This window comes from Tachypleus tridentatus, chromosome 10, assembly GCF_004210375.1.
Source record: "Tachypleus tridentatus isolate NWPU-2018 chromosome 10, ASM421037v1, whole genome shotgun sequence".
NCBI lineage: Eukaryota > Metazoa > Arthropoda > Merostomata > Xiphosura > Limulidae > Tachypleus > Tachypleus tridentatus.
Window position 1 is genome coordinate 75,612,431 of NC_134834.1, and position 14,926 is coordinate 75,627,356.

At 31.7% G+C, this 14,926-nt stretch overlaps 1 protein-coding gene across 2 annotated transcripts in view; it reads left to right on the top strand.

Annotated features, from left to right (window-relative positions):
- LOC143229605 (uncharacterized) overlaps positions 1–14,569 on the top strand; it is a 108,893-nt gene extending 94,324 nt beyond the window's left edge. For both annotated transcript variants that reach the window (XM_076462167.1, XM_076462169.1), the window contains 3 exons: positions 66–589; positions 3,691–3,791; positions 10,135–14,569. In XM_076462167.1, the coding sequence (XP_076318282.1) occupies positions 66–589; positions 3,691–3,791; positions 10,135–10,338 (829 nt within the window). In that variant the 3' untranslated portion in view covers positions 10,339–14,569. The remainder of the gene's footprint in view (positions 1–65; positions 590–3,690; positions 3,792–10,134) is intronic.
- Positions 14,570–14,926: the final 357 nt, after the last annotated feature.

A 14,926-nucleotide genomic window follows, 5' to 3' on the forward strand; every position in this document is an offset into this window, starting at 1 on the left:
TCTTGTTCTTATCATGATTTTCTTATTATTTATATTGATGTGATATGTCACTTATTTCATTGTAGTCCTTCTCGGACTCCTATTAACATGAAAGAATTTGGCTCCTGCACAACACTTTCTCCAGCAGTCAGTAAATTCACTTTATCTCCATCGGTGCACATGGAAACAAGCTTTACACAAGATATCCGCAGCCGTAAAGATAGATCGATGCTACTCACGGACAGAAAACATAAACATTTACGAAATGTTACAAGTAGAAGTCTTTCTCCATCTGGAATTGATCATGGTGGAGGGAATAATAAGACTGATTTATCTGTTCACAAACACATGACCAATGGAGGAAAAGTAATTAACTTGGAAAGTTTGACAAAGTCACAGGCTGTAATGAGCACAGACAAGAGTTATATCAGAGAATATCCTGTCCAGTTTAATGTACCAAAAGTTTGTGTAACAGTAGCTGAAGAGAAATCTGTTCCAGCAGAGGCTACCCAAGTGGTCAGTTCATTACCTTATAAAAGAACCTGTGCTAACTTCCAACCAGCTCTGAACAGTTTGAAGCGAATGAAATTTGGAAATGAACATAATGAAAGTAAGTTTATGTTATTCTTACTGAATTTTGAAGAAGTATGCTAAGCTTCTCATTTATGAAATCTGTGGTGGTTTTTGACCAGCAAGTAAGAATTCAAATGGAATTTTACAAGTGTTTGGTTAAAACAATGGTCAGTATTTTTAATCACATTCTCCTATGATGCATCTTTATGTATCATCTTGCTTATTTTTATACTCTCAGGTAGAACTATTAAAATGCATTTATATTAAACTGGTCACATGTATTTTTATTTTGATGAATAAAATGTTTAGTGAACTAAAGCAATTCTAATGTATTGCAAAACAATTGTTCTTACCCAAAATAAACAAGTGTAACATTATGTAAACATTTTTATATTGCTGTATCTGCTGGCCTGGTAGTCTTCAGTTTCTACATTATGGTGATCTGTTGTATTTATTTTACTTTGATTAAAGTGTGTGTTTTTTTGTTTTTTTTACACAACACTCCTTAAAACCCATAATTTGACTAATCTAGCTTCTCTTTTTCAGTTTGTTTTTTAACCAACATTATTTTGGTATTTTATAGCCTTATAAATTCTTTTTTATTGCAATTATAACTTCCTAACATGAAACAGAACTGTTTCAGAAACTACACTTGTGGCTGATAAAAGTAAGATAATTTCTGCAATTTACTCTATAGAAAGATCTAACCTGTGTAAAAGTCTGTGTGTTATGTCACTATGATTTCTTGAAAAAGGATGAGTTGTAAAACCCAAAATGTTTTTATCCAGATAAAATAGTTTAACTACTGTCTGCAATTACAATTTTAGTGATGAAGGTACAGGGTGGGTGAGCTGTGAATCCTTATAAGTATAATGAGTGTCATTACAATAAGTAAAGTAAAGACATAGTGTGGGACCACCTAGCAGTATAAGTTTTAAACTTAAATCATTTATGAATTAAGCTGTTTTCTGTTATATCATCAATGTTTTTGATTAAAGAAAAAAGAAACCTGTTTAATCAACAGACTTTAAGTTAAGAAATGAACAAATAATTTTCCAGTTTTTTTGTTTATATTTCACTTTATACTTCCAGCACATAAACTAACATCAATATTAGATTGTATTTTTGTTGATAAGTGTTGGAATGTAATGTTATCAAAATGCACTGACTTTTCTGTATATTAGAAGTCATTAATGTAACTTATTTTTCCTATAATTATTCTTTGAATATACCATGAATTCATTTGATGAATAATCTTAATTTTGATTCACTCACAGAGGATTTTCACAATGCTTGACTGCCTTGACTGCACTTTTCTTTTCTCTTTGTTGGTCAAGCTCAATTTTACAAAATTTATATATTTCATTTAGCTATGAGATTAGGTTATACTCTGGGGTAGGAGTGATAGTACTTGTTTGTCATTTTGTACAAACTATATGCTAATGTTTTAATGGATTAGACCAGGGGTTCCCAACCGGTGGGTCACGACCCCACAGGGGGTCGCAAAGCCTTGGCAGGGGAGTCGCATAGCCTTGTTAGAAGTAGCTTGGGATAACATTAATTTTATTTCATCAATTACATTTTCATGTCACGAGTGCCAAAAGGTTGGGAACCCCTGGATTAGACTTTATTATTTGTCTAGCCTGGAAATGAATTTTCTCTCCTGAGTCTGCTGTGTGTTTGTATATGTATTCAAAAGGATGTGATATATAATATAGGCAGAATAGAACTTTCATTAGTTCTCCAAAGCACAGTGTAACAGAGTATTTAATATGAAAAAATACCTAGTGAAATACTCGACAATCGTCAACAATAAACATTGAAGATAGGGACAAACAACATATGACAAGGACACAATCAAAAGTATGGTATTAAACTTCAAAGCGACACCAAAGATGTGAGTGCATGGATCATTTTTAATAATTTAAAAAAAGTACCAGGAACTGTTTATACTTAAAAGTTACATTTTGCAGATTTTATGTTGAACTGTTTCTAAACTTTTTATGCACAAAATGCAGAATTGTTATCTTCAAGGAGTCTAGGAATTCTTATACATTATTTATCCATAGTTAGCTATGGAAGTTTGAGTAACTTAATAAATATATTCCTCACATGATATAGGATATTCATTTTGATGAAGAAGAGATAAAATGGTTACTTATACATCCTTATTGACAAAGGAAAACACAGTGGGCTTCAACTTGATGTTAAAGAATCCAAGACAGTGGTAATTTCATGATATGAAGAAGTTCCCAGAATGTATCTAAAGTAGAAGGTAGAGTTGTACATGGAAAAGAGTTTACTCATTTTTGGATGGCATGTGTGAAAAAGAGATACAGAGAAGGGTATATTAATGAAAAAACATTTTTCAGATCTCAGATAATTGCTTAGGAAAACTGTGAAAGTTGAACTGAAGAAGAGGTTACTAAAAATGTTACATGTGATGTGGTCTACTCTTAATTTTGGAGATGTGGACTCTGTCTGCTGGAACAGAACAACAGTTAGACATATCTGAAAGTAGTGGTTGTAGTTGAGTGATGAAGATCAGCTACACAGAAATAAAATTGATGAGGAAATATTGGAATGATGTCTAATGACTAAAAATTCATCTGTGGGATACACATCAAATGGAAGATGTTTTTCATTGTATTTTTGTTGTTTTTTTTGTAGGGGGGCATATAATTATATCTAAGATAAGATACAAAGAGATTCTGATAAGCAAAATTGAAGAAAGAAGAGTGAGAGGCAGACAAAGACTTTCATTTACCAAATGAAAAAAAACTGGTTATTTCCATTTGTAGAAAAGCAATTTGTTTAAATCATTTTGACACTGAAAAATTAAATTTGAAATATATCAGAAATATTTTATTTTTGTGATAATGACTTATTATAGAGGATGTGCCATAGGAAAATGTGCTTAAGAATACTGACCATGGTTTCAACCAAACACTTGGTAAATTCCATTTGAATTCCTTTTGCTGGTGACAAACCACCACTGACAAGACTTTTCAGTTAGTCAAAGTTAATCAGTTCTGATTGATTACAATATAAAGGGGGGGTTCACATGTATCTCATAATAATTTTTTCATTAAATCTGCATTCTTTATGTGTTATATTTATACATCTGTTTCTTAATAGAAGAAGGTCAGAGTACAAATGCTGGTGTTCTTTTGAATTTGTTGATGAATGAAAATATGAACCATGGCTACATGAATTGTGATTCCACATTTTACTCCAAAGTAAGTTACTTAGAAGAAATTTGATAAATTTAAGGATTAAACCCATGTATAGAGCCTAGTATTTGCTACTGATTTTATTTTGTAGCATTTATGTGATACTAAGTCTAGTAATTGAATATTGTAGTGTCATACTCAGATTAAAATTTTAAAAAAAGTGTTTGTATTTTTTTGTTGACTGATTTTTGATTTTTCTGAAATAGGCCTGCAAGATATTGAACTGGTCTTGATAAAAAAGTGAATGCTAAAACGTTAAGGCTAACAATTATATGTAAGCCTCACACAAGATGAGTTTGTTAAATTTGTATTATTATGTTCTGATAAGGTTCGAAAGTGCTGGTTTTCTTCAGCTTCAAACAAAGCTTATATCATTATTTTTGGAGATTCCCACAAAACTCAACATACCAATTTTTGTGTTTCACACAGATGTAATGTGAAAACATTTTCTTTATATAAATGTAATTCACAGTTGATACAGAACAAGTTTCATTTAGTTTCTAATCCAGTTCAGTCTGTATAGAAATCTCTAGTGTATGTTGTATTTGAGAATTTATGATTAGTGTTGCCTGGTTCATCAACTTCTTCTAGGGTTCAAATTATGAACCAGTAATATTAACTTTTAAAATTTGGTGTGGTAACACTTCAGTCTTATTATGCCTTGGTATTTGTTAAAAAGAAAAAAAATAGTAATTACCAAAATTGTACTACCTCCTTTCACTTATAGCTGTCTCAACCTTCCTTTGCTCTCTAGCCATTGGTAACCTATTTGAAAGCATAACAGGTTTTTATACCCATGTATTTCTTGTATCATTGCAGCAACATGTGCTGGTTCCAAGTAGCATCCTCTACCCTTGTGGCACAATGCTCACTTTCTTAGTTGACATTATTTTGTATAGATATGTGTTTTACATTCTTAAAATGATTGCACAAATTTTGATTGTGCTTGATCACCAATTGTTATTAGTTTTAAGTTTCTACTTATTTGTTTTTGAGATGTTTCTGTTTTCCAAATTCTGCATTTTATATATGAATTTGGGTTGCTTATGACAATTGGTAGTTTTCCTGCAATAAGCAAAGTCTCAATCACAGGTTTCATGATGTCTGCTGAGGAAGCACACACTTTCATTTGTGGGGAGTTCATGTCTTACATTAGCCAGTGATTGTTTTCTATTATGATAGGTATTGTTCTTTTTCCCAGATCTGTGGTAAGTTTATCAATCTGTGTTTCTCAGTCCTCATAAATATGCCTGTGTTTGGTTAGTTTGTGTGAATAGATCTAATATCCACACTTGATAATTTTATATTATTCACATCTTATCTAGTCAGTGTCATGTAAGTTCGAAATTTGTACTTCTTTTACCATCTAGGTTCCTTTAGTTTACAACTTGGTTTAATATTTTACATTTTTCCATTGTCAGTGTTATTTAATTATAAATTACTTTTTGTACCTTTACCCCTAGTCAAATCTAATTGAGATAAGTTTTTGTATTAAATTATGCTTTTGTTAACTAGATGCATTTTTATTCACATGTTCTTTAGGGTACATTTTTTTCACATCCTTTGTCTTACACTTTTTTTTTGTCAACTTCTATTATTTAAGGGCCATTTATCTTATCAGTCCCTTTAATTTTTTTTTTTACTTTAGATGTTACTTATTATTTTACATTTTAGATCAATTTTCTTAGGTTTGCAGATGTATTACTTTTAAGTTCTATTTGGACTACACTTTTCTAAGTTTTTGTTAGTTGATTAGGCCTGTATACTTTCTTCAACTTCTTTAGTTTATGTGTCATTTTTTGGTTACATTTCAAAACAGTTCCATTCTTTTTACAGGATTTGTATAAGAGTTTCTAACATTCTTTTTGTTCCCTCTCTACAAACTTCCCAGTTTCCCTTCTTCTCCTCAGAATCATACTTTGTCCAGTCATCTTGCTCAGTCTGTTTGTGTCCTTCTACACAATGGTGCTATCTGACATGTGGATCTCACTCAACCAGGAACTTACTCCCAACTTCTTTGTCTTCCTATGCACTGGAGTTCCTTTTTTGATCTATTCTGGCTATATACTTAACTGCAATCACCTCATTTCAACATGGAGTGTTGCTTTTTATGCCTCAGTGATACATTTCTTTTTTCAGTTCCTCTAAGTAAGTTTTGTCTTACTGTTTTGGGTGCTCACAGCCTGCCTGTCTTCAGCTCTGTGTGTGTTCTCTGGAGTAGTTTGCTTTTTCACTTTATCTTCACTCATTTGGTCTTCAGACTCACATTTCATGGATGATGGGCTTCTGCTTCACTCTTCCTATATCTGGTTAGTTATTAACACACACTTTCTTCTTTGAGAAGCTCTTCAGATGGATTTTGTTTTTTGGTTAAAGGTGCCCTTCACTACCCACCTCACTGTATCTTATTCATATGGGGGTTCTCTTCATTTATTTTTTTGGTCAAGTCTAACCTTCTCCAATTTGTCTCCAGGATATTGAGTGGACAGACATTTTTGCCATCCTTTCTCTTCTTCTCTATGTCTGTGAAGTTCTTTCTCTTTTGAAGTCTTATTTTTATTGGAAGTACTAATTCCCTTGGGTCAGATATGCATTTTCTTCTCATTGGATATTTCTTAACCAGTGAAACGTTTTTCATGGTTCCTTGGACAATCCCATTTTCCTCAGTTCCCCTGAGGTTTAAGGTCAGTGGTCAGTTGGGGAAATTACTTTCCATATCTACATCCTTGTACTTTAGCAGTTCATTGGGCTCTGTATCCTTTTTTATATTTCCTGCATGGAAGAATGGGTTTGGTTCTTTCTACAATTCTACTACCATCAGCTTTATTACCTAGATAGGGCAATGACATACCAACACCTGTCTGGTCAGACTTTGAATTTTGTGTATTGAGCTAATGGCATGGACATAGCTATTTTGGTGTGTCATGTTCCCTGAGATTTGATTCTTGTGGCTGATTTCTTATCACATCCCCACCAGCTTTTCCACAGAGTGGTCTCTCATTCACACATTTTTCTGTGGATGTGTTCTCAACAGGGAACACTGCACCTTTGTTTATGTTTCCATTCACTGGTTTGCCACACTTTCTTCCTTTTAGCCTTCATTTCCTCACTCTTCAACTGCAGAGTTAGATGCTTTCAGTCTTAATTGGAGGGGTCTTCACCCATATGCCAACCCCCAGATTGCTTTCTGATATCCAAACCAAACATTGTTTTATTCTGCTGGTTCTTCTGTATTAGTTCCCTCTACTCTGGTCCTCATTACAACAACAGACCTTATTCTTTTCTCTATCTCGTACACTCCTCAGTCATCTCTGATCTGATGTTTTTGATCCAGACATCTTCACACTCCTTCTTTCAGAGTGACTTTTGTCTTTGTCACGTACCTTCGCTCAGGAACTCGCCTCTTATGTCTTTTCTTTTATGACCTTAATACCCCCCTCTTCTGGCATGGGGTCTGTACTTTTCAATTTTTATAAAATTTTTTACCATTTCTATTATGTTTTTCTTTATCTGGATTGAGCATTTCTTCCCTAGACATCAGCTGCCTGAGTAGGTTGTTTTTCCTTTTCTTCTCTTTCCTATCCTTCCTTTTCCCACGTGTAGTCCCATTCATTTTCGTATCATCTCCTTTGTCTAGTTTGTTCCTTGCTTTATTGTTTAGCTTGTACTGTCTCATTTCATACTTCTTGTTCCTGTCTCTTTGTTCTGTGATATTCCTGTTTCCCCTGATTTTTTCCATATTGTGCTCACAGGTTGGGTACATCACCTACTACACCTGACATATCTGGATGGTCATCATCTAATATTTATTGTTTCTTTACATTTAATTCATCATCTAACTCTGTCTTTAACTGATCAACTTCTCCATTGTTTGGAGAAGTTTTGTCTCTCTTACTTTGCTGTCTTCCTCCTGGGGTGATTTTGCACACATCTGATTTTGTTTTTCTTTTATAGTTGCTTAAATATCATATTTCAGGATCCCACTTAATGGTGGATATTGCCTAGTCAGGTATGAATTTTATGTCTAAGCACTATATATTTATGCTTATGTAACACTCACTGTGAAGATGTGGTGTCTCTCTAAAACCACCAGATACTTTCTAGTTGTGTATCAATATATATATATATATCTGTATATATAATTGTGAACTTCCTGAGTAAAGTAGATAGTGATTTTTTTCCCATCCCTACTTGTGATTTTTGTGACCAAATGTAAGCATCTGTTGTTCTGTCTCTGGTGGCTTCTGGTTCCCAGTTGTTGGAGTGTGGTAGGTTCTAGAGGTTTCCTCACAAGTGGGTTTTGTACAATAAAACAATCTCATAGCCACATATACTCACTTGATGAGAAGAGAGCTGTCATTGTTATGCTGCATAACGCACACACAGTATGACACAAAATCTATCATGTAAAGTGCTTCCATTGGATGTTTCCTTCTCTAAAGAACTGCACTTCACATAATGCATTTTATACCAAGGTGCTTTTTGCCTGAGGTGGATCTCACTTGGTGATCTTGATATCAATCCAAGGCACTTCTCCTGACTATTTTGCCCAGGCATACTGCACTTGTTAATTTTATAAATATATGAAAGATGCTTCCATGTTGTTTTTGTCCTTGGACCACACTTAGCATTATATGTTGTATCCCAAGGGGTTGCCCCAGATGTTTTCTTCCTGGAGAGACTGCATTTCGCCTATTCGTATATGGTCCTGTAGCCCTAACCATGTATTCTGTTTGTTTCTACCCAGTGTGTTTTATCTTCTTAGCACACTTGCTCCAAAATTAGTGTTATGTCCCACAGGTGTGCTTTGTATTTTAATTGTAGTGATCACTCTTCACTTGATTATTTGTCTATGTGCCTTCACTGGCCCCTCTACCTTTCCAGTGTGAGATTCTAGCTATGGGGTAGTGGAGTTGGTGCCATTTAGGAAGTTAATTTTCTAACACTAATAGGTACTTATTTCTTCTCACTCTTCCTCCTCAATGGTTTGCCAGTGTTTTTGGGTATGTGTATGCCTATTCTCAAAAGTGAGGATTGTGCTACGAGAGTAGAGAGCACAGTGGAATTGGTGGAGGATGGTCACATGATCAGCACATATTGGTGTAATGACACAAAAATTATTAAGGTATGAAAGACTGGTGCACTTTTAAGAAGTTTATCACTGCTTAGAGAGCAAATGAAGGTTAAGATAACTATAGATGAGAGAAAATGTTAACTTTTGAATGATAATCTGTGTAGTAACAGAAAATATTGTAAGTGATTATATCTTGGAAGTGTGGAATTTGATTAATTCATATTCTTATATAATTCTAGTGAACTCTTTCCATTTATGTTATGGAATATCCATCAGTAAAAATTACCATTATTGAAAAATTACTGTATAATTGGTAACTAATAATCATGAGCACAATGTTGATTTATGATTGTGAATATAACCCAGGGGTTGCACTTACACAAAAAAGAACTTGTATGTGTAATACAAGATAATAAAGATAAATCTATGAGCTGATGAGAGTCTGTGCATTTAATGTGTACAGTTGTTTTCATTTTGTTCTCATTAATTTCATGTGATCATTATTTGCATTAAGCTTTCCTGATGTTTTGTCATAGAAGGAAATTTTGTAGCTTTGAAACTTGAAAATATTTACAGAAACAAAAAAGAACATCTGAAGAAACCATATGAAAATTCCCACATTTCTGGTTTGTTCCCAAGCCTTTTAAATTTCCCATTAAGTTTTTCTATTCACTCTGGATAAATCAGATCATAGACTTATCTGATAATATTAATTAAATGTTGCCTATAGGTATTTTCAAAGCTGAACTTTGCCAGTAGCTGTTCAGATTACATAATGCAACATTATAAGAATGTGGAAAGAAACCTTTAGTAATGAACTTACTAAGAGGGAAGATGAAGCATGTGAGAAACAAAACATATGATTCTCAAAAATGTGGTTAGTTAATATAAACCCAAACTTCTGGATGGGTAAAAAAATCAATACTTGAGTTTATTAATGAAGTGCTCCTTGTTGCACATAAATAACAGTTTTAATATTTTGTGTTTACAAATTTAAGTAAATATGATTTGTAAAATTACAAAATATTATTATAAACTTATTGTTGGGTTAAAATTTACTACAAATGATATTGCATGCTGTTAAAATATTATGCCTTTGGAACATGCAACTTTTAAAACATATAGCTTCAACTTGTTAAATAGGTGTCAAAAAAATTAGCTAATACTTTATGATTAATATTTTATATTTTTTGTTATTATTAAGTTAGTTTTTTTTCTTTTTGTGAAAGAAAATATTATTTCTTAAAACATTATTTTTCTCTTGTTTTTTGACAGTTCTCTCCACCATCCCCTTTAATATCGAGGTATGGATATCGAACATCTTTGCCAGGCCTTCTTGACCCTGAAGGTACAGCTATTCCAACTTTGGCTGATGTTACTCATCATGATGCAGAAGTAAATGCCCCAATTCATTCAAACCATCTGTTGCAAGGAGAGGACTTGCTGCATGCCCTTGATCATATATCTTCTCTTGTATAGCACTCTGACATGTTGGAAAGAGAAGACTTGTGTTACATCTTGCAGACTGTTTTTGGTTCATTCAGAGAAGTCTGGTGTCTGAGAACCAGGACTTTGATTGTGTGTTAAACCAAGAAATGTGATCAGATTTCTATGTTGTTGACAAAGTTGAGAAATTGCTGTTGAACATTCTCAGCTATTTTGTGTATTTTTTTGTTCACCATTTAATAGGTGATGTTAAAAATTTAATAACTGTGTCAAACAATTAAGTTAAGAAGAAACTGTATTTTTTTATGGAAAAGAGAAAAATTTTGAAGCTTACTTTTGGCAAAATTGATATTTAGTGAGAATCAAGAGGCAGAGTTATTCTGAATAGATTGATCATAATTTTTACTGATTAATCAAAGAAAACAAACAAGTAATTGTAAAGATTTTCCTGTCTCAAGAATACTCATCTACAGTTATAACCTTTTTTTTAAGGTCCTAGAGACTTGTATATTTTCATCCTTTATTGTGTATCCTGTTCAAAAAATTGCTAGTTTAAATAGTTTTAGTCAACAAGAGTGGGGACATTACTTTCAATAAACAAGACATTTCCCTCTACTGTGTATTTGAGCATATTGCTCAGCAAGAGCTGTGTAAGAAATCAGATTGTTCTTACATTTTAAGTAAAGACTTTTGGGTTTGAAATGTTATTTTCGTACAAAAGAAACCTGATGAAAACTCTTTTATCAAAAAAATATTTGAAGTGGGACCATTATCCTGCCATTTAGAGTAAATTTAACACACCAAGCAGATTTTGTTGAGAGTTATGTAAGATTTTTTTTTTAATGGTATAAATTTGATTTATTTTTGTACTTAAAATGTTTTATCTAAGCTAGTCATCAGTCCTGGCTGATGTTTCTGTAAAATAGATATGTATGCACAGCTAGTATTACAGTGGTGGATTTAGGGAAGATGGCTAGCAACCCACCTCCCCTAAATCTGCCACTGTATTATGTTGGGTTTGCATAAGTGAATACATTAATTGGCACTACCTTCTCCATAAAATATCATATATATAAGCATTGTATTTTATTAATGAAGTAATTTAAAATATGTATTTTAAATAGAATTTTATGAAACTGATTTGATTGATAAATGTTCTTCAAAATATAATTGATTTTACAATTTTATTATAATGGTGTTCAAAATTGAATGAATATTATCACAGAATTGTGAAGAATATTTCTAAAAGATTTGGTTAAGATGATTTGAATGAGATTTAATGTTCATAAAAGATTAGTTTAATGAGAGATAGAATACAAAAATAACTTCTCTAAGTCAAAAATGAAACTTTATCACATGAATGCCTATTAACATTGTGCATTTGTTTTTTAACTTACAAGTCTAGTGCATGAAATACTGGATAGTTATTTCTGATAACAACTTAAGTTTATGTATAGTGAATGTTTAACTGTCACAAATGTAGTAATGCTTAGTGATATTTCTCGTTATTTATTTCCCTTCTGATTTTTTTGGAGCTATTAATACATTCAATTAAAGATGTAACATACATAACCTCTGCATTTTAGCTTCAATCTCCATTTATTCTTATTTTATTTTTAATTAAGACAAAGTCATACATTTGATGTACTTGTAATAATTGGTGATATGTTGTTAAAAAACCATTTGATGGGCTAAAATGGAAAATGAATTTTTAAAGGATTTCATTGGTCAAGGTGCTAAGCTTTAGATATATTCATCTTAAAATGCTTAGAAATACTCAATGCAAAATATAGTTTATTTTTAGTACGATTTTTTCTGTGAATGTAACTTTTAGCTTTTTAATGGTAAAATACATGGAATGAACAGTTTTTTTAAAATGACTATGTGATCTTTAAAATTTTAGTAAGGAAGAGCATAATGTATTCATTTTATTGATATAAACAGTATTTTGTTATTTTCTTTCTTTGCAAGTACTTGTGCTGTAAGCAACTTGTGTATAAATAAGATTGAACTTCATGTATGTTATCTGTTTTGGTAATTTCATAGCTTCAAAAGCAAACAGAAGTCAAAGTGTATTGTGATTTGTGCAAGTGTAGTGTTTTAATTTGTATTGTGTATAGTTAGACACATTATCAAACATAAGTTGACTAAATGCCTTTAAGGCTCTTCATTACTCTACACAGCAACATTCATTGCTTCATCAAGGATCTTTCTGGAAATAATTTGTTTTGGTTTCAGTTTTCATATACTTGTGTTCATGTTGATATCTGTTTTGTGACTTAAAGTATTAGCATATAAAAGGTTACAGTGTCCACTTCTTGACATCTGTAGTATCTATAGGAAAATTAAATGAGGTAATTGTGAGTTTGTTGGTTTAGAATATATAAGGTATATTGTTATTGTTGAATTATGCTTTGTTGTTGAAATTATGTCATCATAAGGTTAAAAACCAGTTTGCAAATGGGATATTTATTTTTGTGTAAACAATGGTAGTGAAAGTAGTTGTAGAAAGTCATCAAATTACAGGATTTCTGTGTTACATTACTTCCGTAATAATAAAACTAGCAAATGACAGGATTTTGAATAGAACCTTTGTAGTTTCAAACCATGCATGGATGATGAAATCAAATTTTAAGTAACACAGGTTTATTTGCAGCTCTGTTAGAAATAGGTATGTGTACAGTAGAAGTGAATATGTGCCAAATGTATTGAACTACGTAAAATAATACATTTTGTACGTTGTGGTTGAAGTTTGTGAACCATCTTCGATTTTGAATTGATTTAAGTTCTTTCCCTCTGTTAATGAAATCAAATTATATTACAGATATTTGACGTTGGTATAAATCCTTTAAATGGTTATTAGTTAGTATCAAATAAAACTGTATACTAAGAAGATTTAGAAATATTAAAATATATTTATATATTTGCATGTTATACATTTAAATAAATGCCATTCATTGTAAAGAAAAAACACTGCAGTACGTTTGATTTGGATATCTTATAACTTCTGTCAAATGTGTTACATTAATACTTGTTAAAATGCGACTGTAAAATTAATGAACATTGTAAATGTGTGAGAAGAAAAAGGTAATTACATACTGGAGTAGATTGCAAGTGTTTTAGAAACATTTTGTTATTAAGCCAGTCTTGAATCATTCTTATTAGAAAGGTTTTAGTACAGAAATTCTACCTGGATCTTAAATTATTAAAGAAAAAAGTACTGGTTGTATACAAGAACTTATCAAGGAATAACTGGCCAGTAGTTAGTATACTGACTACTGAAAGTACTAGCTGAAATAAATTTATAAGTATATTCAAAGTATCATAAGAAAGTCACAAATAAAACAGGTCTGACTACATGCAAGGTGTTTGTTGTAAAAAATGTCACTAATAGAGCAAGCCTGACTAGATGTAAGGTATTTGTTATGAAAAAAGTTGTTAATTAGCTATTCTTGCTAGAGTAGTAATACTTTCAAGAAAGTTAGCTAAGGAAGTAGTGGATAAACATAACTATGGTTAGATGCTGCGAGGTGAACACATCTTGAATAGAAGTTTAATCATCCTAAAGGTTTTGTTTTATTGAAAAGCTTGGTTTGTTAAAGATGCTATAAATTTTTAACAGATTAGCATGGAGTGTTTTCAGTAAGTACTAGAAATGACTCATATGTTTTAATTATATAAATGCAGGTTTTGAACTCCAGCTTGTGTTTTAACGCTTACACTAGCAACACTAGGTTCTTATTGTTAGCCATAAAACATTTGTATTATTATTAACTTGGTAGTATATTATATATAAATATACCAATATAAAACTAGTAAGTTTTATCTTACGCTATTGTCTAAAAAGAAGTGAATATACTTGTAGATTAGAAAGTAATACTTCATAACAATGTTATTTCAGGCATGTGTCATACAGAATGTTTTGTATCATTCTTATAATTTAATCAGTTGTTAAGCTTTTTTTCTGCTTCAAAAACAGTTTAAATTTAGATCTTTCACTAATGGTTTGATATTTGAAATTGTTTTGTTCATGAAGAAATGACCAGTTCAAATCTGGAAGGTTTATACACCTACTAAGAAGTTTATAAGTTCTACTTGTCAGAGATAAAAAGTTGTGAAGTGGACTAACATGGTGATATTGTGAACATATCTACAACCATGTCTGTGTGTAATTATTTTTTAATGCTAACCCTATTTGCTTGCAACTATTCTGTAGTAGATGTCAATATATATTTTAGTATCAAATAAACATTTAACCACAAAATTTTCTTGTCTCAGATGGTGATTTGAGTATTTGAATTTTTTTTTTCTAATTAAGTATTCCCAAAAGAGAAGAGCAGAATTCTTTTTTCAAAAATAATGAAAGAAAATTTGCCGGAAAATAGTTACACCAAGTTTAAAATGTAACATTTGATGTTGAACGTCCTCCTAAATCTCAGTACTGAATTATTCTTGTGTTAACCCTTAACGCTATAGTTTACATATAATCAATGTAATATGATAATCACAAAATAAGAATGTATACAGACACCACTTTATTTTAGGATGCTGTGTATAACTATTTGGTTTAAATTGGATTATAGTTTTTAACTATATTGCGCAGTTTTGTTATACTTCAAAA